The 26500-nt window shown below is 37.8% G+C and overlaps 1 protein-coding gene across 4 annotated transcripts in view; it reads left to right on the forward strand.

Moving 5' to 3' along the window:
• Window positions 1-26500, forward strand: part of PAFAH1B1 (platelet activating factor acetylhydrolase 1b regulatory subunit 1) — an 86300-nt gene that overhangs the window by 10009 nt on the left and 49791 nt on the right. For 3 of the 4 annotated variants that reach the window (XM_081805537.1, XM_081805534.1, XM_081805536.1), the window contains one exon: window positions 24883-25104. In XM_081805537.1, coding sequence (XP_081661663.1) covers window positions 25073-25104 — 32 coding nt within the window. In that variant the 5' untranslated portion in view covers window positions 24883-25072. Of the gene's footprint in view, window positions 1-12792; window positions 12860-24882; window positions 25105-26500 lie in introns of all 4 variants that reach the window. The other variant, XM_081805535.1, reaches the window with a different exon arrangement.

The following is a 26500-nucleotide window of genomic DNA, read 5'->3' on the forward strand; positions in this document are numbered from 1 at the left end:
TCAAAGGCCTTATAAACTATTTTGAAGCATGTGGACTTTAGGAAGTAGGGAGGCATCATAGTTGAGTGATGAAGAGCCCCACCTATGGAGCCCAGGTGCTGGGTTCAGCTTTCAGCTCTGTTGCTTACATAACTGTGTTATCTGTATTTTACACACGTGTGTGCGTACACACACGTGCACACTATATAAAGGCTAGTTACTTAAATTCTCATAAGGAGTTATGAGGAGTAAATGAACACTTGTAAAACACTTAAAAGCAGTGACTAGCATATAGTAAGTGTTATACAAATATTAAGTAAAAAATAGGGGGCCGAGGGGCGCCTGGGTGGCTCAGTCGTTAAGCATCTGCCTTTGGCTCAGGTCATGATCCCAGGGTCCTGGGATCGAGCCCTGCATCGGGCTCCCTGCTCTGCGGGAAGCCTGCTTCTCCTTCTCCCACTCCCCCTGCTTGTGTTCCCTCTCTCACTGTGTCTCTCTCTGTCAAATAAATAAATAAAATTAAAAAAAAAAAATAGGGGGCCGATGAAGGTTTTGTTTTTAGGTAGAGAAGTGATATGGTCAGATTATATCTTAAATAGATGGTTCTGCAAGCTGTGTAGAGGATAGATGTTAACAGCCCAAGACTGGATTTTGGCAGACCTGTTGAAATCAGTCCAAGTGAGAGATGATGGTGGTATGCATAGACAAAAGAATAATCCAACAAATGTTGAGGAGGTAAACTTGGCAGATCAGAGTAATCGGTTATAGAGGAATAAAGTCAAGAGTCAAGACTGACTCCCACATAAAGTATTATTTCTAACATTTCTAAAGCAATACTTTTTAAAGTACTTTTGATCTTAGATATTCTCTGTGCTAGTGTATTTGAAGCTTTGGGGGTATATTGTGATGGTTCCATAAAAATGAGAACTAATGGCCTAAGATAGTTTTTAATTTCTCTAGATTAATAGGCTGTTTTTTTTCCTAGGTAGAGATAAATTTCTCTTTAAGGATATACTGTTATGGGGGCATTGTTAAACGTCTGCCTTAGGCTCAGGTCATGATCCTAGGGTACTGGGATCGAGCCCTGCCCGCATTGGGCTCCCTGCTCAGCGGGGAGCCTGCTTCTCCCTCTCCTGCTCCCCCTGCTTGTGTTCCCTCTCTCGAGTTCTCTCACTCTGTCAAATAAATAAAATAAAATCTTTAAAAAAAAAAAAAGAGATATACTGTTATGCAGAAAACTCTTATTTAGGTCAATTCCAAAGAGCCAGAAGGCTTGAATAATAATTTTGTTAGGTGTTTTTTATATCTTTATGTTGAGATTTATGATTATAAAGATAATAGCTAGCACCATGGCGTAATAGTTTAAAAAATTTGAAGTGACTGTTTAATCATTAAAAACATTAAAACTTGGGCGCCTGGGTGGCTCAGTCGTTAAGCGTCTGCCTTCGGCTCAGGTCATGATCCCAGGGTTCTGGGATTGAGCCCCGCATCGGGCTCCCTGCTCGGCGGGAAGCCTGCTTCTCCCTCTCCCACTCCCCCTGCAAGTGTTCCCTCTCTCGCTGTGTCTCTCTCTGTCAAATAAATAAAATATTTAAAAAAAAAAACAGTAAAATCTGTTAATTCTGTTATATCCAATTTTTTTCATTGTTTATGAAAATATGGTAATAAACCTTAATAGCCAGAATATTTAATCACTTATTCATTTCTTGGGTAAATCTTAGCTCCCTGCTCCCCTCTCTATTTCTAGATTTGTTAGATTGGGGGGGCTATTTTATTATTACTATTATTATTATTATTATTATTAATTCCAGTATAGTTAACGTACAGTGTTACAGTAGTTTTAAGTATAAGGATTTGTCAGATTTTAAGAATGGCTCTTTGTTTTTACCATTCAAATGGTTTTATAAAAAGGGGGGGAACTTGATTGAAAATAGAACTTTTGGATTTGAATTTTCTCTAGATTCTTAGTGATATAATTAAATGGATAGGAAATTTAGTATCCTTATGTAGGTTTTTTTTTTTCCTCCTTATGTAGTATTTAAAATCTGGGTCCTGGATTATAGTGATATACATTGTGTATGATATCTGTCACTTAGGTATTGCAGGGCCATTAGGTAGAGGAAATAGCAACATGCACAGGTACAAGCATGAAGAACTATTATGTGTATGCTGGAAAGTAGTTGGGCAGAGGGGATTTGTAGGGTATGTATGGATATGAGGCTGCAAAGGTAGACTGATAGACTTTGTAAATTATATTCTGTATATATATGGTAGACAATTTGGAAGTCAACAAACAGTTCCAAGCAAAGATGAGCATTATGATCAGATGTGTATTTTAGATAGTTTATGTGGGTGGCAGTGAGGGATGTAGATTGGAGTTTGGAGGTCACTTAGGAAACTTTTTCAGGAAAGAATGATTAGTGCTTGAAATAAGATCATGACGGTGAAGGTTACTGATGAGAGAAAGGTTTAGGAGGTAGATGTGGGATACTACATAAAGCAGCCAGATTAATTTTCCTGAACCACAGTTCTGAGAAGTCACTTTGCCAAAAATCAGCTTTTTACTGTCATTAGTGAGCAAAGGGCAAAGGGCATGCTGCTGGAAACATGCTATTTAATAGATACCAGCTTAAAACAGATTAGGTACTCAAGGGGTTTTCTTGTGTCCTGGCTCATCTTTTCATCCTTTTTCTTACTGCCTGCCATGTATCCTGTAATTCAGCCTTATGAAGATACTTCCTATTCCTTAAGGTGTTTTCACTGTGCCACTCCCTTCTCTTTTCCTCGGTGTATATCCTCACCTGTCCGTCTTTCAAATCTGCATACCAAATTTTCCTTTTCCAGGCAACTTTCCCTAATTTTTTTCACCTGAAAGAAATTTTCTTTTCTTCTCAGTTCATAATCTTATGGTATCTGTTACTTTCACTCTTGTTCTAGCTTACATCAAATTTTATGTGATGTATCAAATGAGTTAATGCATTTAAAGAGCCTAGAACAGTACCTGGCACTCACTAAACATTCAGTAAATGTTGGTCATTGTTATTAATGGTGATGATGAAGATGATTAAGATGAATTGATAATGGTAATAGGGCAGTCCACCTTTACTTTCTGCCATCTTGTGATGGCAAAAGTGATTTGTTCTTGTCCTTGGACACTAGGAGAGCAAGGGTCTCTTCTACTTATGTATGTAAAAGTGCAAAAGGTACTGTGCCATATTGCCATTTTTCGAAGTGAAATTACTGTCTCTTCATTATTCCTGAGCTCTGTTGAGGGAATTTAAAATGGCAGGCAGGCTCTTAACACTGATTGTCTCATTAAGTTTCACCACAACTATTTGAGGTGGGTAGTAGAACTCCTTTTATAAATGGGCAAATAGGCTTAGGAAATTTGAAAATTTGCGTAAGGTCACACAGTTTTTAAGTGGCCAGGTTGACATTTGAACCTCCACTATTGGACTCCAAAATTCTACATAGTAGGACTTCAAAAGTGTAGGATTTATTCCTTCAGTGCTTTCATCAGCTTGCTGTTGGAGGCCCTGTGATGGGACCTATACTCAGAATGCTTTTTTTAATTTTACATATCTCCAGTTTAATTTGTTATTTATTTTAATTATGGAATATATCGAACATGCAGGAAAAGTACTTGCAGTGATGTAAAAAAATCCACATAAACTACTACCAGAATTGACAGATGTTAACATTTTGTCATATTTGCTTTAGTTTAAGAAATAAAGCATTATTGGGTGCCTGGGTGGCTCATGTGGTTAAGCGTCTGCCTTCGGCTCAGGTCATGATCCCAGGGTCCTGGTATCGAGTCCTGCATCAGGCTCCCTGCTCCGCGGGGAGCCTGCTTCTCCCTCTGCCTCTCTCTGTCTCTGTTTCTTATGAATAAATAAATAAAATCTTAAAAAAAAAAGGAAAGCATTATTGTAGTTGATATCCCTTTTATACCTCTTTCTAATCCGTTACCCCTCCCTCACTCTTCCTAGTGGTAAAGTTCCTCTTCAAGTTTGTATATATCCTTTTGTTCTGTTTTTATACTATAACAGTAAAGTATACATATACATATCCATACACTATGTATGATAATTCTTAAAATATGGGCGCCTGGGTGGCTCAGTTGGTTAAGTGTCTGCCTTCAGCTCCTGGGATCCAGCCTTTCATCCAGGCTCCCTGCTCAGCAGGGAACCTGCTTCTCCCTCTCCCTCTGCCCTTCCCCTCCCCCATGTTCTCTCTCAAATAAAGTTGTTTTTTTTTTTTATTAAAGATTTTATTTATTTATTTGAGACAGAGAGAATGAGAGAGACAGAGAGCACATGAGAGGGGGGAGGGTCAGAGGGAGAAGCAGGCTCCCTGCCGAGCAGGGAGCCCGATGCGGGACTCGATCCTGGGACTCCAGGATCATGACCTGAGCCGAAGGCAGTTACTTAACCAACTGAGCCACCCAGGCGCCCTCAAATAAAGTTTTTAAACAAAACAAAAGAAAAAAAATAATGCTTAAAGGGCACCTGGGTGGCTCAGTCAGTTAAGCATCTGACTTTGGCTGGGATCGTGATCTTGGGTTCCTGGGATCAAGCCCCCACGTTAGGCTCCAGCTCAGTGGGGAGTCTGCTTGTCCCTCTCTCTCTCTCTCAAATAGATGAATGAAATCTTTAAAAAACAATAATGCTTAAAATTTATATGAATTAGGGGCGCCTGGGTGGCTCAGTTGGTTAGGCGACTGCCTTCGGCTCAGGTCATGATCCTGGAGTCCCGGGATCGAGTCCCGCATCGGGCTCCCTGCTCGGCGGGGGGTCTGCTTCTCCCTCTGACCCTCCTCCCTCTCATGCTCTCTGTCTCTCATTCTCTCTCTCTCAAATAAATGGATAAAATCTTAAAAAAAAAAAAAAATTTATATGAATTATATACTGTATATTATTCTACAAATTTTTTTAACCTAACAAAATGTTTTCTAGATATATTACTAATATGTAGATCTAGTTTATTTTGTTATATAAGGTTGTTTCTAAATTTTCATTACAGATAGTACTTCAGTAAACATGAAGCTGTCTGTAGATAACAAAGAATTATTTTTTATTTTTGCGTTGCAGAATTTATCCTAAGGTTAATTTAAATATTTGTTATTTAGTAATTTGTATGCTTTTAATTGAATAAATAGAATAGATCATATTGTTAGCACTGATATATATATATTTTTAGACCATAAATTCTTAAATCTTGTTTTTCTTTCTGTCTCTTCAACTATTCAAAAACCCATATTAATCCGGTACTGAGCTAGGATTTACACACTGGTAGGCAGCCTTTAGGCAAAACGAAATCTGTAATTGCATTCTCTTTCCCTTGCATCGTTAAAAAAATTCTTTTGTGTCAACATTTAAAAATTAGCTATTTTGCATAAAGTCTCCATTTTTGGATTATCCTGAAAAATTAGGAGCTCTTGCAACTGTGAGGCTCACATTTTCCCATGGCAGCAGTTGGTCCAGGCAGAGTTGCAGCTGCCCTCCTTTAGATGGGCATAAGCTCGCCAGTGAAACATTACAACCTTCCTTGCTTTTCTCATTTATATTACCTGCGTTCTCTGTAGACCTGTGTTTGTGATCTCTGCATTCTTGTATAAGTAGCTGTGAGAACACAGTGCAGTTGAAGATCAAAAAGATATTAAGACAGTTTGTAATTCATGAAGTTCTGTACAATGCAAGATATTCACCTTTTTTTTTTTTTTTAAGCTGTTATATAGACCCTTGTTCTAGAAAGGTTTTAAGCAGAGGGGTTGAAAACTGGTTTAATCTCCTCAACCATCCTACCTTTCAGCACTGTGTATTTATTAAATACCTTATCCACAGATTACAAGTGGATGGTCCAGGGTTTTCTTTTTAAGTTATCTCTACACCCAAAACAGAGCTCGAACCCACAACCCTGAGATTGTGTTGCACACTCCAGCACGCTCCAGTGACGGAGTCAGCCAGGTGCCCCAGGTGGTCCAGAGTTTGGGTCGCAGTCATGCTTTTTTCTGATCATTTTATTTTTAATTTTAATTTAACTTATATTAAAAACCCAGTTCTAGGGGTGCCTGGATGTTTTAGTCTGCTAAGTGTCTGACTCTAAAATCTTTTAAAAAAAAAAACAAAAACAGTTCTACCACTGTTGTCTTTTTTTCTAGCTGATTCACAGTTTTACCTGTTTAGTTTCTGTATTTGATTTGTAACCCTTTATTTAAGGCAGTTTATAAAGATGCACATACTACAAAATACCATAGATTAAAAGTGAAGAGAAAGGGGCGCCTGGGTGCTCAGTGGGTTGAGCATCTGCCTTCGGCTCAGGTCGTGATCCCAGAGTCCTGGGGTCAAGCCCTGCATCAGACTCCCTGCTCAGTGGGGAGTCTGCTTCTCCCTCTCCCTCTGCCATTCCTCCTACTTGGGCTCTCTGGCTCTCTCTCTCTGTCAAATCAATAAATAAAATATTTAAAATAAAAAATGAAGAGAAAGAAGAAACAAACAAAGGGTAAGGATAAAATGTAATCAGAATCTAGGCCAAAAAGGTGTAGCACAATGTACTTGCTACAGGCAGAGCGCAAATTTAACTCTTAGCTTTCTATGAGCTAACAGAATGAAAAAACCTGTTATTTTCACAATGTTCTTATGATAAAAGTAAACTAGTTAATTCAGAAAGATAACTAACCACTGTCAGATTAGAATTTTTCATAGGGGTCTTCATAACAGGGATTATGTATTATCATTACCCTCATCAACATCTCTAAGGTAGATGGTTGTCTAGTCTTTAATTACACTTAATATGGAAAGATCAACCACATAGGAAAGGCAATCTGAAAAAGTATGTAAATTGTCCTTTGTTGTCTGACCGATGGATAGAATTTCTCTCAACCCAGTCTTCGATACATACTGAGATTGATTTCTTTGGCAAGCACCTAAAGTGCAGATGTTCCGTACGTGAAATACAGACCATTTTTATGTAGGATTTAAATATTTTTGTGAAAACCTAGTTTACCCAGATAGAATTTGTGTGAGTGCTTGTAGCTTAAGATTCCTCTTAGAAAAAAATTTAAATCTGCTACACGACTGTCTTGTTTGAAGGTACACAGAGCATTATTTTTCCAGAATATCCCCAAATGGTAAAATCATTAAGAAATGCACTTAAAAGAAAAAAAGGGCCAATACACAACCCTGTTTTATGCTGCTAGAATTTGCCTCAGCAGAAGACCATTCCTATGGATGAGGATTCATGATAGTTTTTAGCATAGATTAAATGTAAGGAGGTATTGTTTTTTATTTATGTCTGTAATAGAGGTGGTCTCTACCCTCAAGAAACATACTAAAATATGGCTCTGCCCCTTAAAAATAAGATTTTTTTCTTCATCTGTACTAGAACTACAGTTCTGTATCTTGTTACCTTCACTACTGAATCTCTTGAATTCAGTCAAAACCTAGTTTCTGATGACTCCTTGTGTTTGCCATCTTTAGCCTCAACTTTTCAGCAACACTGTATTTTCCAACTGCTTAAAATAATTTTGCATTTGTCATGTTTTATTCAACATATTATTTTTCCTTCTTCCAAAACCTGCCTCAAAAATTTCTAATCACTTCTGTTTTTTTAGTCTTTTAGTTTATAAAGCTGACTTAGTCTTCAGCTTATGTTATATTCTTGTTATTGCCTTCTTTCCTGTCCCCTCCTTCCCACCTTACTTTTAAACTAGATTGTACTTTAATTTAGGGATAGATTGAATTTTAACCATGTTTAATCTTAAAACCTCTTAGCACAGAGCCTAGCATAATAATCAATGAATGAATGAAAGGATATGTATAGCTCATATCTTCCAATTATATTCAACATATATAAGTTTCTTATGGACAGGAACGATTTCTTAACATTGCTTTTATGTCATAGGCAGCTTTCCTATGTGCTGAGCTACATGGGACACAGATCTGTATTGTTGGGTTTGAATACTGGGTACCTGGAAGATCCTCAGTAAACAAATTGAATAATTGACACCAAGAATATAGTTCTGTTATCTGTTATCTGTTTCAGTGGAGGCAAACACTGCTATGGATAATAGCAAACTAGAAATCAGTTCAGACACTGAAGGTTTTCCAGTTGTGTTGTCATAATACCTGGGCAGTTGTCCTTGGATATAAACAGGGGATCTGTCTTTAGGACTAGAGAAGGTCATCTTCAAGGCCAAGAGCAGCAAGTAGTGGACTGTGTCCAAAAAAAAAAAAAAATTCCACTTTTGCTTAATTGCAATTTGACCATAAAAGCTCTTTTTTTCACATCATTCCCATTGCTCCATCCCAGTCCAGGCCTCTGTCATCTTCTACTTCCAGCTTTCCCTTGCTTTAATATCTCTTATGTATTATCTCCAAAACAATCACCATGAAATACCAATTTTAAAACCTTGCTCCCTTGCTTAAGAATTGTAGTGATTTCTGCATTGTCATAATGGACTATTTGCATTAGTTAGTATTCACCAAACCTTATTCCAAAAAAAAAAAAAAAGGCACAGAATCTATCTTCGGGGCGCCTGTGTGGCTCAGTCGGTTAAGCGTCTGCCTTTGGCTCAGGTCATATACCAGGGTTCTGGGATGGAGTCCCACATCGGGCTTCTCTGCTTCTCCCTCTGCCCCTCCCCCCGCGCCTGCTCTCTCTTGCTCTCTCTCTCAAATAAATAAAATCTTAAAAAAAAAAAAAAAGCGGTATATATACTGTTATTTGTGTGATTGGAAAACATTAGGAAACTTTTTTCTTGCGTTACAGCATTGGATTTGTGCGTGTGTGTGACGTAGTTTTAACTTAAAACATCAGGCTTACAGGGCTGTTGTAGCTATGTCTGTCTAATTGTCACCTGAAAATGTAACATTTATAAGCAGAAACAAAAAACATGTAATACATTAAAGTAATACACATGTTAGAATGTAAAAAGGTCTTCAATTTTAAAGTTGTAGTATAATCAGTGTTCAGCCTTTAAAAAGAAAAAAATTATATTGAAACCAGCCCCAGGGAGCTGGACTTTGATTTGTGCCTACATTTCAAAATTTGAATTTTTTGGAATTTTAAAAAAGTAGAATGAGAGTAAAGTGATACAGTGCATCTTTAGTTCTGAGGACATAGTAGATTTTTATCTGTTTTACTATGATGCCTGTAGAAGTCATTTAGAAACATTTACTAAATACCAATTGTATGTTAATTACCATGATTTTTTTAAAAAAAGAATTACCATGATATTTGATAGAGATACAAGGAGGAATATGTCAAGGTTGGAGGCTTTGGAGGAGTGGTGTTGAGATATCAAGGCAGATAATTAGAGTGTAGTGTGAGAATTGTTAAATTATGTGTATATATACAAACAAGTATGAAATCACAGAGGAGGGAGTTACTCTGCTTAATTTTTTTGGTTAAAACTGTAAATAAGGGGCGCCTGGGTGGCTCAGTCGTTAAGCGTCTGCCTTCGGCTCGGGTCCTGATCCCAGGGTCCTGGGATCGAGCCCCGCATCGGGCTCCCTGCTCAGCGGGAAGCCTGCTTCTCCCTCTCCCACTCCCCCTGCTTGTGTTCCCTCTCTCGCGCTCTCTCTCTGTCAAATAAATAAATAAAATCTTTAAAAAAAAAAAAACAAAAAAAAAACTGTAAATAAATCCCTCAAGTTCTGCTATTTATGCTGAGAACTTTGCTAATACTCTTTAAATAGTATTGATAAGTATTAGGTTGAACCTGTGTAATTTCCATTATTGGCAATTTAATACGGTGAACCCTAATAGTATTTTGGTATGGCAATTAAAACAAAATAAAACACGGTTAATAACTTTTGCCAATACTTTTGACAGTTGTTGGATAACTGATGTCTTATTAAAATAAAGCCTTGAATATTGAATAAATGTGCATTTTGGAAAACATTGTAAAACGTTCGGCTTGGTTTCTCTTTTTTAAGAAGATAATATGTAGGGGCGCCTGGGTGGCTCAGTTGGTTAAGCGACTGCCTTCGGCTCAGGTCATGATCCTGGAGTCCCAGGATCGAGTCCCGCATTGGGCTCCCTGCTCAGCAGGGAGTCTGCTTCTCCCTCTGACCCTCCCCCCTCTCATGCTTTCTCTACCTCATTCTCTCTCTCAAATAAATAAATAAAAAAAAATCTTTAAAAAAAAAAGATAATATGTATATGAAAGAATTTCATTAAGTATAAATCGCTGTGCAGTTATAAATTATTTTATAATTGCCTGTAACTGTGGAAGTATAGTTAATTAATTTGGAAAGTTTTGCTTTGAAGGCTTGATTTCCTGCAAACATTTTTTGAGTGCCAAGACCCTATGCCTGGTTCTAGAGGCAAAGAAATTCAGTTCAGTGTTTGCCTTCTAAGGAGGTCAGTGTGGTACTGGAGATGGCATATATATATAGTTACTTAGAATGTGCGACACAAGATAGTATCAGTGATTTTTCAAATTTATCTTTTTTTTAAAGATTTATTTATTTGAGAGAGAGAGAGGGTGTGTGTGAAGGCAGCGGGGGAAGGGGCAGAGGGAGAGGGAGAAAATCCTTTAGCAGACTCCACTGCTGAGCGTGGAGCCTGAAGTAGGTCTCAATCCCAGGACTCCAAGATCATGACCTGAACTGAAATCAAGAGTCAGACTGAGCCACCCAGGTGCTCCTCAAATTTATCTTAAGAGGGGAAACTTTTCCCAAACAACCTTGTATGCAGAAACTCAATATATAAGCAGATAAAAAGAGAGTCTTGCCTACTTGGCCTCCTCTCTGTTCACATTCCTGCTGTTTGAAACCATTGGTGTGGGAGTCAAAAGCAAACCTGGTTTGAATCCTGGTCCTGCCAATATCCAACTGTTTGACCTTGGATACATGACTTCTTCATCTGTTAAATGAGGATATTAGTTTCTTTGTTGGGTATTGTGAGAATTAAACATTGTAGTAAAGAAGCCTAGCATGTAGTGTCAGTAAATGGTTATTAGGGTTATATATATATATGTATACATGATACAGTAAGACTAAAAAAGAGGGAACCTACCTCTGCAAAGGGGAGTGTGCTAGCCAGGGTGGACTTCACAGAGGTAGTGATAGACTGCTTTCAGGCTGAATCTTGAAGGGGAAAGGAAAATTGCAAAACATGGTAAGGGGAGTGTACCCAAAATAAAACATTTAATAATGAAGACTTGAACATGTGGAATGCTGCATCATTATACCTTTCTGGAGATAATGGCCTTACTCGTGTTCTAGGTAGCTTTTCCTTAGATTCTTTGACTCACATTTTAGTATTAGTCTGGGCCAGGCCAGGATGAGAATCACTAACTTTCTTTCGCTAATTGATTAACTAAAGGAAAAAAGTACTCTTAAACCTGAATTTGCAAGCTATGCCTTGGTTATCATGCAATGGTGCATTCATAGGCAAGTCCTTCCTAAATGCAGTTGCATTAGTGTGTTGGAAATTAGGATTCTTTATGTCCTCCTCTGAGGTCTTAGTAGGTAGGTAAGATGTTTTGTTTTGTTTTTTGCCTGAGATTGCAGTTAATAGGACTACTGCTATGGATAAATTGCAGGTAGGTATTTACTTTAGATTTTTGGGAAAGAGAGCTAGAAAGTTAGTTTCAAGGAAAAACTAATGAATCATTATTGAATACTTTTTCTCCCTCAACAATGAAGGATTTTCCCTTTTTATAACAGATTTTAGACAAAACATTTCAGTGTGATAGGCTAATAGGGGAGGGGATATTAAACAAAATAGAGAAGATACAGAAAGAAATTAAGGTATAGATATATAAAATCATATAGCACTTCCTATGTACAGGTACTGTTGTAAGCACTTTATATGTAATCAACTCATTCAATCTGCTCAACAGTTCTGTGAAATAGATCCTATTAGTAAAAGTGGCCTGTATCAGTTAACTTCATTTGTTTGGTTAAGGGGGTTTGGAAATTATGGCTGGCAAACCAAGTCCTGCCTGCTACTTCTTTTTGTACAGCCTATGAGCTAAGCATTAATTTTACAATTTTTAGTGCTTGAAAAAAGCAAAAGAATATTTTGTAAACTTTTATAAAAAATTTGTTAATTTTATAAATTATCAATTTGTTAAAAAAAAGATTGCATGAAATTCAAAGTTCAGTTCCAGTAAAGTTTAATTGGAACAGAAACACACCTGTTCTTTACATACTGTTTTTTTAATTTTTTTTTTTTTGAGATAGAGTGTGTTTGTGTGTGAGAGCACAAGGTGGTGGGTCGGGACAGAGGGAGAGGGAAAGAGAATCCCAAGCAGGCTCTACACTGAGCTTGGAGCCCGATGTGGGGCTCAGTCTCACGACCCTGAGATCATGACCTGAGCCGAAATCAAGAGTCAAATGTTTAACTGATTGGCCATCCAGGCGCCCCTCATCTTTTTTTCATGTTTTTATTTAAATTCCAGTTAACATACAATGTAATATTAGTTTCAGGTGTATAATATAGTGTATTGTACACCTGATTAAGGAGTACACTGTACTCCTTAATCCCCATCACCTATTTAACATATCCCCCTCCCACCCACTTTCCTTCTGGTCACCATCAGTTTGTTCTCTGTAGTTAAGAGTCTGCTTCTTGGTTTGCCTCTCTCTCTCTCTTTTTTTTTTTTCTGCTTTATTCGTTTGTTTTGCTTCTTAAATTCCACATACGAGTGAAATCATGCTGTCTTTCTCGGACTTATTTCGCTTAGCATAATACTCTCTAGCTAAGCGAAATAAGTCAGAGAAAGACAAATAGCATCTCTAGCTCCATTCACGTCATTGCAAATGGCTTTACATATTGTTTATTGTTGTTTTCTTGCTATAGATACTGAGGTTGGCAAAACCTAAAATACTTTCTGGTTCTTGGGGAGAAGACACAATCAAAATAAAAGGTAACAAAGTTAATATAGATGCAAAAGAACGTTGTCTATTAGAACATACCAGGAAGACTATTTAAATAATGAACAGGCCAGCTTGAAGTATTTTTTTAAGATTTTTTTAAATTTATTTATTTATTTATATTTTTATTTTTTTTAAAGATTTTATTTATTTATTTGACAGAGACACAGCGAGAGAGGGAACACAAGCAAGGGGGAGTGGGAGAGGGAGAAGCAGGCTCCCCGCAGAGCAGGGAGCCCGATGCGGGACTCGATCCCAGGACCCCAGGATCATGACCTGAGCCGAAGGCAGTCGCTTAACCGACTGAGCCACCCAGGCGCCCTTTAAGATTTTATTTATTTATTTGAGAGAGGGAACGAGGGAAAGAGCAAACAAACAAGGGGAGGGGCAGAGGGAGAAGACTCCCTGCTGAGTGGTGGGCCAGATGAAGGGCTTGATCCCAGGACCCCGAGATCATTACCCAAAGGCAGATGCTTAAACGACTGAGCCACCCAGGAACCCCTTCTTGAAGTATTTTTTTTAAATCTTTAATGAGGGGCGCCTGGGTGGCACAGCTGGTTAAGCCTCCGACTCCTGGTTTCCACTCAGGTCAGGATCCCAGGGTGTGACATCAACCCCCATATCCCTCCAGCTCTGCACTTGGTGTGGAGTCTGCTTGGAATTCTCTCTCTCCCTCTGCCCCTGCCCTTCCTTGCGTGTGTGCGCACATGAGCACACACACTCTCAAATAAAATGAATAAATAAAATCTTTTTTAAAAATCTTAATAAAAGCTTAACTGTAATGAAAAATACTTATTTCAAAATGTTGGATTGACCTCTTTTTCCTGTTAATATAATACCTCTTCATATCTGAGGAGTCTTGTAAATATTTTTTTGAATTTGAGTGGCAGTTGGAATTACCGTTGAAATCTGAGTAACTTGGCCTTGTAATTTGATTTTTGCCCTTGGAGCCCAGATACCATTTTCTGACACTGATGATTTCTTGATGAAATTTTGCTTTTAACCCTTTAGGACTGGCTGTAGTTTATACTGTTGAGGGTGTGGTTTTCTACTGAGATGTGCATCAGAATCACTTGGAGACTTTTAAAAAATTTAGATGTCTCCTCAGAATCTCTGAGGATAAGACCCTTTACCATGATTATCTTCAGGAAGTTCCTCAAGTGATTCTAATGTACACCTGGTTATTTCCTTCTTCCTATTTTAATATATCCAATTTGACAAAAATACACATGTGGCATTTATTGTTCTGATTCCCATAGGTGTTTTTCAACCTAAAGAATCATTGTCTAAATGGATTTAAACTTGCAGAGGTCAGTGGCATCAGTTTGTTGAATTCATTTTCTTTTGATGTCAAATAGTATAATAGAATCCAAATTGAAAGAGAGTAAGTAGTATAATTTAGTAATTTTCATTTTTATAAGATATTTATTTGGCATCATGGAATCCCAGAGAATCTGGAAATAATGGATTTGATAAAGTAAAACACAATTTACAGGAAATGACATTTTTAGAAGGAATAGTTTATATTTGAGAACCATTTTGTTTTGTCAGTGTTCTTATCAGTCTGTATGTAAAATTATCATAAAACTAGATCTTTTCCTTTTGTTTCTATTTAAGTGTGTTGTGACACTGAAGTAAAAAGAAATGACCCACAATCTCTAAAATCATATTAAAACAAGAAATATTTGGGGCGCCTGGGTGGCTCAGTCAGTTAAGCATATGCCTTCAGCTCAGATCAGGATCTCAAGGTCCTGGGATTGAACCCCACATCAGGCTCCCTCTCTCCCTACCCCCCGCTCAGGCTTGCTCGCTCACTCACTCTCCCTCTCTCTTGCTCTCAAATCTTTAAAAAAAAAAAAGTCTTTTTTCACATTCCCTTTCACTGTTGATAGGCATACACAGTTGTAACATGGAGAACAACTCGTTTCAGATGAAAAGCACTAGAAAGTGATATACAATAAAATCTAAATAAATCAGAATTCAGTTTCTTTGGAACCTTCAAAATGGCTTCATGCCTTAGGTCAAGGAAGAGGAGGAAACTTTCACTTTTTAATCAGTGAAGAAGCAGTATTTGAGCACCCATCAACAAGTAAACACTGCTGGGATGACGATTATATCTAACATGTTTGATGGGTGTGCCATGGGATTGTGGAGATGCATGCTGATTAATGTCTGTAAAGGGAGAGCCAAGAAATGATGAGGTAGACAGGCCAGGAAACAAGGAGAAAAAAATGGGAAGAAAGGAAAGATCAGCAGTAACAAGATAGTGCTTATAAATTGTAATGGTAGTGAATATCAGAAACTTAGTGGAGAGAGAGATGAAAACACAGAATAGGTAGGGTGAGTTCTTAGTTACCTGTTTGCATGTCAGTAGCCCTTGTTGAGGATATCTTTCTTGTTTGTTGTAGGTTGGAAGCGGGTTTTTTACGTTTGATAACCCTTGAAGGCATTGATTTGCCTGGAGGGTATCCAGGGAGTAGAGTTTAAGCAGTATGAGGGGTGGAGAGTATTTATTCCACTAGAGTTTATTGACATGCTAAGCCTATAATAATAAAGGCTGCTATATTATCGTAACAGAACTGAGGATATGGGGGTATCTTAGGGTTCTCTAGAGAAACAGAACTAATAGAATGTATGTATATATTTAAAAGAAAAAAAGTAACTCTCTTTCTCTCTCTTTCTTAAGGGTGGGTGGGTTAGATTTTAAGTAATTGATTCACATGATTGTAAAGGTTGGCGAGTCCAAAATTTACAGGGTAGGCTGCCCAGATGGAGATCCAGGAAAGAGTTGAGTTGCAGCTAGAGTCCAAAGACAGTCGGCTGTCAAAATTCCCTCTTCCTCAGGGGTTGTGTAAGTCTTTTCTCTTATGGCCTTCAGTTGATTGGATGAAACCCATCTACATTATGGGGTATGGGGTTGGGTAATCTGCTTTACTCACTGTCAACTGATTTAAATGTTAATCTCATCTAAAAAATACCTTCATAGCAATGTCTAAACAAGTGTTTGACAAAGTATCTGGCTACTGTGGCCTGGCCAAGTTGACACATGAAATTAACCATCAAAGGAGGTATAATAGAAACCATCTCATAGCATAGTTCTAGTGACAAGCAAAAGACAAAGGCAAAAAAGATTGATTCTAAAAGAAAAAATGGACATCTAGATATGATTTATATTGTGTTACTTAAGTCTATGTCCAGTTTCAAAGCCCAAAAACTTTCTGCTTTGTTTCTTCAGATTCATAATCTAGCTATGGAGCATCTATTTACAAACACCTGCCTTTAATATTAGAGTTACTAGACTTGAGATTGGTAAGAATAATTCTCTGTGAAAAAGTGGTATTTTAATCCTTGGCCCAAGGCTCGTTGAAAAATGCAGAATATTTTTATATGTACCCAGATATTTATTTGATGAGTGACTTAAATCTTGCAAAATGAGATATGGTTGTTGGCTATAACTAATAGGAAATGAGGAAATGGTGTAGCTATTGGAAGAATTTTACTTTTTCAGGGAACTATGCCTGAGCTTTGTCTCTCAATGATGGATCAGTCTAGTCTTTTTTGTTATTGCCTGCTAACATCAAGAACCAATGAATCATGGGTCTCCAAGCTGGAAGAGAGTAAGAACAAGTATACATTAAAGCCTAAGTATTTGATTAAGAACTTTTCAGTGAGGGACGCCTGGGTGGCTCAGTCGGTTAAGCGGCTGCCTTCGGCTCAGGTCATGATCCCAGGGTCCTGGGATTGAGTCCCACGTCGGGCTCCTTGCTCAGCAGGGAGCCTGCTTCTCCCTCTGCTTGTGCTCTCTCTGTCAAATAAATAAAATCTTAAAAAAAAAAAAAAAAAGAACTTTTCAGTGATCTAACATTATCAAATTGTGGGCATGGGCGAAAACTTTTCTCATACTTAATTGTTAACACAGAGCACAAGATACTGCAAAGGACAATTAATAGTTTGGTTAATTTTGCCAACTTTATTTTTATTAGAAAATGATTTAAGAACTCCAGAAACATCTCTGTAGATGGAAAAGTGAGGAAATCATAAAGATTGAATTAAGGAAATGAAACTACTCTTAGGAAGTACTTTGTCCTAGGTAATCTCATGGATTTAAACTATATACTGAGGTATTTTTCAGAATATTCAGTGCATTGGCTTCACAGGTAAGTTTACTTATTTTTTTTTTCATTATTGACTGCATTGCAGCGTAGCATTAATGATGCAGTTTTAAATATTTTTACCTAGAATAATATTCAGAGTCAAATATGAGAGCTTAGAGAAACCTGTAACCTGGTATTAGGTCTGATGTCATGTTAAGGAGCATCATCTTGATAAAGTGATAAAGAATTTGCAGGAACACCCAAAATACCCACCACTAATTATTTAAAGGAGAGATGTTCCTTTTTTATCCTATACCATGGAATTCTGCATTCCAAAAAACATACTGAAGCTTGTGTAAATGTGTAAATCAAAACATGGATGTGTGTTGCCTTTTTTTTTAAAGATTTCATTTATTTGGGGGTGGCAGAGGGAGAAGGAGAAGCAGACTCCCTGCTGAGCGGGCAGCCTGATACAGGGCTCCATCCCAGAACACTGAGATCATGACCCGAGCTGAAGGCAGACACTTAACTGACTGAGCCAGAGCCACCCAGGCACCCCACATATGTATGTTCTGATAGGTTAGTTGTACATAGATCAGAATGATTTGGATGGTGCAAACAATTCAGAGAGAGCAAGGGGAAAAGATGATGGCACAGTGAAAAAAAACATTTCTTTTCCAGGGGGAAAGACCATGTTTTGGGAGGTGATTGCTTCAGTTTTCATTTCTCAAAATTTACAGAACATCAATCATGTGACACTACCTGGATCATACTCATTCTTTGTTACACTTTATGAAAAAAGTGTCAAAAATAAGTGAACAAGAACTTTGATAAGAAATCATGTTCCAGGTTCATTGCAGGTATTCATCGTATTTAAGCTGGGATTTTTAAAATACATTTAAAGTTCAAAACTGATGGCAGGGGTTAACGTGTATGGTATTAGTTATAGAATTTGTTTATATTATTATCCTGGTTAATCCTCACTAAATCCTGAGGTATATTTCACATTTAAGTCCATTTCATAGTTGAGAGAAGCTTAGAACTTAACTATGTGTTAATTTGATTATCTAAAAACAGTTATGGCATATAACATGAATAGGCAGTTTTATTTATGTCTCTTTTTTGTTTGATGCTGTTTATCTGTTGTTCTTTAAAAAACCTTGGTCTGGGCACCTGGGTGGCTCAGTTGGTTAAGCGACTGCCTTCGGCTCAGGTCATGATCCCAGGGTCCTGGGATCGAGTCCCACATCGGGCTCCCTGCTCGGCGGGAGGCCTGCTTCTCCCTCTTCCACTCCCCCTGCTTGTGTTCCCTCTCTCGCTGTCTCTGTCAAATAAATAAATAAAATCTTAAAAAAAAATAAAAAACCTTGGTCTGATTCTTTTTGTCTGATTCTTTTTTAAGAGAAAGCCAGCAGGGAGGGTGGGGAGGGGCAGAAGGAGAGGGAGAATCTTAAGCAGGCTCTGCACTCCACACCCACCGTTAGCCCTGAGTCCTACATGGGGCTCTATCTCATGATCCTGAGACCATGACCTGAGCCAAACTCAAGAGTTGGAGGCTTGGGCCGCCTGGGTGGCTCAGTCGTTAGGCATCTGTCTTCAGCTCAGGTCATGATCCCAGGGTCCTGGGATCGAGTCCCACGTCGGGCTCTCTGCTCAGCAGGAAGCCTGCTTCTCCCTCTCCCACTCCCCCTGCTTGTGTTCCCTCTCTTGCTGTGTCTCTCTCTGTCAAAAAATAAATAAAATCTTTAAACAACAACAAAAAAAGAAGTTGGAGGCTTAACCGACTGAGCCACCTAGGCACCCCTTGGTCTGATTCTTTTGAAATGTAATGTATGGCTAGTGTCAACTAGGAAAGTAGCTTTTAGTTGTTTAAGCCAATTTGAGATCTTAATTCATTAAATTATAGACAAATATTTTTTCATCCTTTTTTACCACCTTGTGGGAAAAAAAAAGGTTAGGGGCACCTGTGTGGCTCAGTTGGTTAAGCGTCTGCCTTTGGCTCAGATCATGATCCCAGGGTCCTGGGATTGAGCCTCATGTCAGGCTCCCTGCTCAGAGGGGAGTCTGCTTCTCCCTCTCCCTCTGTCCCTGACCCCACTTGTGCTCTTGCTCTCTCACTCTCTCTCTCAAATAAATAAATAAATATCTTTTTATTTTTATTTTTTTAAAGATTTTATTTATTTTTTGACAGAGAGACAGCAAGAGAGGAAACAAAAGCAGGGGGAGTGGGAGCGGGAGAAGGCAGGCGTCCTGCTGAGCAGGGAGCCCGATGTGGGGCTTGATCCCAGGACGTGGGATCATGACCTGAGCCGAAGGCAGACGCTTTTAACAACTGAGCCACTCAGGCACCCAATAAAAATCAAAAAAAGAGGTTATCTTTATTTCTCTTTATTGAATTATTGTATATAAAATCTATGTAAGGTTAATAGGTAAAATAGCTGGAAGCACCAGGAGAGGTATATCTGTAATATGAATAGTCATGCATATTAATAAAATACCTCACATCCTGTTAGTGATTTTGAGAAAAATTGTTTTTTGGAACTATGCTAAAAACGTAATGATTTGCAAAGTACCATGAAGCATGCAGTTAATTGGGAAACAACAGATTTTATTTAACTTCTGAAAATGAACTAGTGTGCAAAGGTACTCAGTAAATCTTGATTGGCAGTAGTTTCTGCCTTGCCCCATTGCTGTATCTGGAAAATATTGTTTGCATTAGGAATATGAGCTATAATATATGTGCTGTTCAAGCAAGATAGATAATACGCTGACCCTCTTTTTTTTTTTTTTTTTTTTAAGATTTTATTTGAGAGAGGAAGTGAAAGAGAGAATGGGGGAGGGGCAGAGAGAGAAGCCAACTGCCTGCTGAGCAGGGAGCCGGATGCGGGGCTCCATCCCAAAACCCTGGGATCTTGACTGGAGCCGAAGGCAGATGCTTAACTGACTGAGCCATCTAGGCACCCCTCTGCTGACCCTCTTTAAATAAAGCATTGTCAAGTGACAATTTCATGAGAGCAGGAGTTATTGGTAATTATCCAGTTACTATAGTGTAGGTCTTTGGTGTCTCTCCTAAACTCTTAGGTCTACATTTAATAACAAATCTGATTATTTCCACTGTATATTTGTTAATATCTACTGTTAACATATAGTTAGTTGTTTGTTTTTTCCTTACACACATCTTTTATTTTCTGTATTTTCCCTATTTCATAAACTCATGGTTAGCAGGGACCAATGTATAAAATAAATTATTAATGAAATACGTTATAAGTTGTTTTAATAAGTGTGAAACCTATGATAACACATGGAAACTGAAAATGAAAAGAATTTAAATTAATTCACTCACCATCCAGTTTTGTAACATTTTTTTAATGCTCAGTTATTTATCTTTTCTTTTTTACTTTTCCCGTTCTTTCTATGGTGAGGTACTTATCCAAGCAATAAACGTTGTTTTGGAGAGCTGCATTTGTATAGCAGATGAACAAATATAATATTAGAATATAGAATGGTTAAGAATTCTGCATTCCAAAAAACATACTGAAGCTTGTTTCTAGTGCTTAGGCAACACAGATCTGATCTCTAAGAACGCCTAGATATTGACATGCAAATGAGTAAATGAGACTCTTCTTTGAAATATGTTTGTAATACATACAAGTAGCTTAGAAGGGATTATTGAAGTGCTGCCAGAATACATTTAAAAAATGTTAAGTCTTCTCATTCATTATGTTGACTTTGGAAGAATTTGGAAACTGCCTTGAGATGCATGTAATATTTTGTTTATATGTGCTTCTTTGAGGGAAGAGATCTTGATTTTCATTACATTTTCAAAGGAATCCAGTGACCCCCAGAAAAGATTAAGAACTCCTTTGCCAGGTGGTATGAAAATATTGCCTGGTTTATTTGTACTGTTAGTTATAAATATAGATTGTTCATTGCAAAATATTCTAAACTGTCTCTTTTGCTCTGTTGGAGAACCATTTCTTTCTTTTGTCATGTGATATTTTGCAGTTATATGTTAAAATGCTAATCAAGCTAAAAGGTAAATCTGAGAAATACTGTACATTATATTCTTAGATTCTTAGCCCCAACATTTTATTTTTATGTAAACTTTACACCCAATGTGGGGCTTGAACTCACAACCCCAAGATCAAGAGTTGCATTGTCCACCAACTGAGCAAGCTAGGTGCCCCACCACACAAATTTTTTTGACCCATATCCCAGACATACCATTTTACTGATAAATTTTTTTTTAAAGATTTTACTTATTATTTATTTGAGACAGAGAGAATGAGAGAGAGAGAGAGCACATGAGAGGGGGGAGGGTCAGAGGGAGAAGCAGGCTCCCCGCCGAGCAGGGAGCCCGATGCGGGACTCGATCCAGGGACTCCAGGATCATGACCTGAGCCGAAAGCAGTCGCTTAACCAACTGAGCCACCCAGGCGCCCTGATAAATTTTTTGTTGTATATTTATTTTCTTTTTTTTTAAGATTTTATTTATTTATTTGACAGCGAGACAGCAAGAGCGGGAACACAAGCAGGGGGACTGGGAGAGGGAGAAGTAGGCTTCCTGCCAAGCAGGGAGCCTGATGTGGGGCTCGATCCCAGGACCCTGGGATCATGACCTGAGCCGAAGGCAGATGCTTAATGACTGAGCCACCCAGGTGCCCCTTGTTGTATATTTCTAAAAGTCTTAAAAATAACCACAATATTGGGATGCCTGGGTGGCTCAGTTGGTTAAGCGCCTGACTCTTGATTTCGGCTCAGGTCATGATCTCAGGGTTGTGAGTTACAGCCCCACATCCGGCTGGGCCTGGAGCCTGCTTAGGATTCTCCCTCTCTCTCTGCCCTGCCACCCCTGCATGCACGAGCTCGCTCGCTCTCTAAAAATAAATAATAAAAAGTAAAACCACAATACCATTATGATTCTTGAAAAATTCACAGTTATTCTTTAATATCATCAGACCTCCATCCAATGTTCATTTTCCCCAAATATTTGTTCATTGATTTATTTTGCAGTTTATTTTTCAAACAGTTTTTTAAAATTCCAGATCTAAATAAGGTCTGTAAACTGCAGTTGTTGATATGTCAGTTTTGTCTTTATCAATCTGTAGGTTTCCCTTTCTGGCTCTTTTTCTTCTTTTCCTTGGAATTTATTTGAAGAAACTGGGTCATTTATTTTATAAAGCTTTTCACAGTCTGGATATTGCTGGTTATATCCCCATGGTGTCTTTTAACATATTCCTCTGCCCTTTGTACTTCTTGCAAATAGATAGTTGGAGCCAGAGACTTAAACAGATTCAGATTTGATTTTGTGGCAAGAATATTTTATAGGTGGTGCAGTGTTATTCTGTCATGGGATACATCGTGTCTGGTTGTCTGTTTGCCTTTGGTTGATTAGGGGGTGAAAATAGTGATATTAAAATTCTTTATTCCTTTCTTCATTTCTCCTGTGTCTTTTTTTTCCTCCACCAGTAGCATTTAAGCATCTCATTTGGTTGAGAAAAACCTTTTAACATTTCCAGCTATTTCTAAAGATACTTATTTATGGTACTGTCTTTACTTCATCTCCCTGCACTTATCAGACATTTATATATGGTTTCTGTATGTTCAACCATATCCTTCTCGTTTTACTGAAACCATTCTCATCAAGGTTATCAGTGGGCTCTATACGGAATGGAGCAGACCCATTTCAGACCTTATTTTGCTTAGTAGTTGGATAATGTTGGCTACTGTTGATTGCCACTTCTTGAAATATTCCTTGGCTTCTGTGATGCACTCTTTCCTGTTTTTACTTTTACTTCTTTAACTGCTTTCTCTCAGCCTCAGTTGTAGACTTTTTTTTTTTAGGTGTTGGTCTTGTTCTGCTTGGCTCTAGCCTAGGCCCTCTGCTCATCTAGTTCTGCGCATTCTCCATGGGTCCTCCATTGTCATGGTTTCAGTTACACCATCTCTAAAATGATAAGTGCCAAATCATTTTTTGGTTTTTGGGTTTTGGGTTTTTTTGGTAGGTTGGTTCTCTTCAGAGCTCACTTGTTTGTACTATTTCCTACTAAAAATCTCGCAGGCACCTTTGAATCAACTATACCTAAAATGGAATGAATCATAACTTTCCTCATCCCCTCACACATAGGAGTTTCCTGTTCAACATAGTTCTAAGCCAGAAGTCTCTGGAAGTTATCCTTGACTCCTTGCTTGACCCTTCTCACACCTTGCTGCTCAAATCTAGTCACCAGTCACGTAAGACTTACCTGGTTAATAATTTAAATTCAAGTAATTCTCTTCATTTCACTGCTGCTATACTAGTGTGAATCCCTATCATCTATCCCCTTCATTACTGTAAGCGTCCTGTCTGGTCTGTTCCTTTCCTGTCTTTCTGGTCCATTTTTAACTATGTGAGTAAGAGTGATTTTTCTGAAAAACATATCTAATGGTTCCCCATTGCCCCTAGGATAAATGGAAAGACCTGAGCTTGTTTTATGATCTTCATCCTGAGTCATCGCCTCCTATGTAATACTTGTTCTGCTTTTGCACTGGTGGTTTTTTGTTTGTTTTTAGATTTTATTTATTTGAGAGAGAGCAAGGGGAAGGGGCAGAGGGAGAGAATCTCAAGCAGACTCCACACCTAGCACAGAGCCCAATGTGGGGCTTGATCTTATGATCCTGAGATCATGACCTAAGCTGAAATCAAGTTGGATGCTTAGCCAGCTGAGCCACCCAGGTGCCCCTTTTTGCACCGTTTTAACTGACTGTTAAACGGTGTGACTGGCATAGCACGAAAAAGGTACTCAAGAAACAGTCTTTGTCTCTTCTATCCATGATGTGTCTCTTGATAGGTGGTCCCACAGGCCCTTCATTAGATGTTAATTTCATTTTATTTAGAGGATGATTTCCTGTTTCTTTCAAGTGTCCCTGCCAACAGAATTTTGTATGTACCAGTAGTCTGCATTTTAAATATATTTTCTAAACACAGTGGAAATTCTTTCTAGCTATTTTTTGTACAGTGTGAGAAGATAAACTGAACTTACTTTTTTTTTGTAAAATAGGAGATTTAAAGAATAATTCTTTAAGAAAAGAAATAGTTTTTTATTTTTCTTAACTTTTACCTACATTTACTCTGATTAAACTGATCACAATACTTTTTAGGTGTTATATAGAAATTGATTTTACAGTGTTACAAATACAAGGAAAGAGCTCTGAAATACTGAGTAATATTATCCAAAAACTGGGTTAGAGAATTGGATTAGTGTATGAGCACATAGACTTTAGGGTAGTCCATTCAGTTTTTTATTTTGAAAACAGGTGCTTTTAAAGAACACAAAATAAATTGAAATAACATGAAATTGTTTCTTGATTAAATGCATTGGTTAAGAGGGCATGTGTTTGCTGAATACTTTTTTACATAATATCAACTATTCTAAGATTATTACTGACATATTCAGTCTTGAAGATTACTTCAGTTATGATTTTTTAAAAGATTTCAATTTAAAGTAATCTCTCTACCCACCATTGGGCTCGAACCCACAATCCTAAGATCAAGAGTTGCATGCACCACCAAATAAACTAGCCAGGTGCCCCAATTTTTTTTACTTTGAGGGAGAGTTACAGTCTAGAGAAGTTATATGTTAATATTTGAAATATAATAAAATTGGTATCAATATTTTCTGGCAGGTGACATGGTTGGGCATGGGTAAATTTGAAAATAATGCTGTTTTGGCTCAGTAAACTATTAAAGGTAGTTTAAAATATATACTAATATTACAACATTGATTATAACAGAAAACATCTAATATTCATATTAGCATTAAGTAAACCTTGTCTTTGAAAGTGTATACTGCAAATAGTAATTTAGAAATAATTTAAATTCTAAGTGAAAGAAATTATCTTCTCTCTCTCTCTCTCTCTCTCTCTCTCTCCCCTCCCCTTAGGTGGAATGAACCCTATTTGTTGACTATCTCCTGATTACTGGTTGGATTCACTTGTAAAAGAATCGTCTTCCCCTGTGTGGACGCCACTTAGTGGCATATTTAATTATAAATCCAGGGATCACAAAGCTTTCTGATTTTCCCAAAGGAGGGACATACCACTATATCAAAGAAGCTTGATATTACAGCCAAAATGGTGCTGTCCCAGAGACAACGAGATGAACTGTAAGTTTCTCGGTTTTGTGTTTTTTAAAAAATCTTCTCATAAAAGACAAAGCAGTGAATTAAAATACAGCTTTGGGAGATCTATTCTTAGATTAAAACTACTACTGTAAGTGTTCAAATATTGTTTTGGGCAGTTTGGTCTGATTTTAAAACTGGGTCTTTGAAGTAGTGTTATTTACCCTTGTGACTTTATTGTGTAGAAGTTTAAAGCAGAACAAATAAGTTAGTTTAAAGCAGAACAAATAAGGTAGTTGGGATAAGTTTTATTCTAAGCTTGTCTTAAATATATTATGTTCAGTAGGAAAATAGATCATTCAAAGCTCTTCTAAATTTTTTTTTTTTTAAGATTTTATTTATTTGAGAGAGAATGAGATAGAGAGAGAGAGCATGAGAGGGGGGAGGGTCAGAGGGAGAAGCAGACTCCCCGCCGAGCAAGGAGCCCGATGCGGGACTCGATCCAGGGACTCCAAGATCATGACCTGAGCCGAAGGCAGTCGCTTAACCAACTGAGCCACCCAGGCGTCCCGCTCTTCTAAATTTTTTGGTCTAGAATATGTGTTTTAGAAAAGTGAGGGGCACCTGGGTGGCTCAGTCGTTAAGCGTCTACCTTCGGCTTGGGTCATGATCCTGGGGTCCTGGGATCGAGCCCCGCATTGGGCTCCCTGCTCGGCGGGAAGCCCGCTTCTCCCTCTCCTACTCCCCCTGCTTGTGTTCCTGCTCTCGCTGTCTCTCTCTCTGTCAAATAAATAAATAAATCTTTAAAAAAAAAGAAAAATGAAAGCTTTTTTGTTGTTACTGCTAATTTCCTTTCCTTTGCCTTATTGTATTTTTTTATCTTTTGTCATTCAGGGGCTATTAGAGGATTTGAACTCTATGAGGTAGATAACATACTAGTTAATGTAAATGCATTAATGAGAGAGGCATAAAATGATTTCACCACTGATATTTGATAGTATCTTATAGCATCCCATATTTTCTAGCATTCTGTTTTTTTAGGTGAAGAATATAGAGGAATAATTTAGCTTCATGTTCTAGATTTTTAAAAAATTTTTCTGTTGCTTTTTACAAAACTGTTTATTTGGAAATAATTTCAAATTAAAGGTAAGTTCTAAGATTGGTACAAAGAATACTTAATGTACATTTTATCCACTTCACCTGTTTTGTACCATTTTGTACTATTTGCTTTATCATTTGTACTCTATACAAATGTGTGTGTGTGTGTGTGTGTGTGTGTACATGCAGTATTTTTTCCTGAACCATTTGAGAGTAAGTTGCATACACCAAGGATCTTTACCCCAGATACTTGGGTGTGCAGTTCCTAAGAATAAGGATATTCTTCTATAAAACCACAGGACAGTTAGCAATTTCAGCAAATTTAACATTGACATAATACGTT

Source organism: Leptonychotes weddellii, chromosome 15 (genome assembly GCF_054177405.1).
Source record: "Leptonychotes weddellii isolate Sample4059 chromosome 15, ASM5417740v2, whole genome shotgun sequence".
Lineage (NCBI taxonomy): Eukaryota > Metazoa > Chordata > Mammalia > Carnivora > Phocidae > Leptonychotes > Leptonychotes weddellii.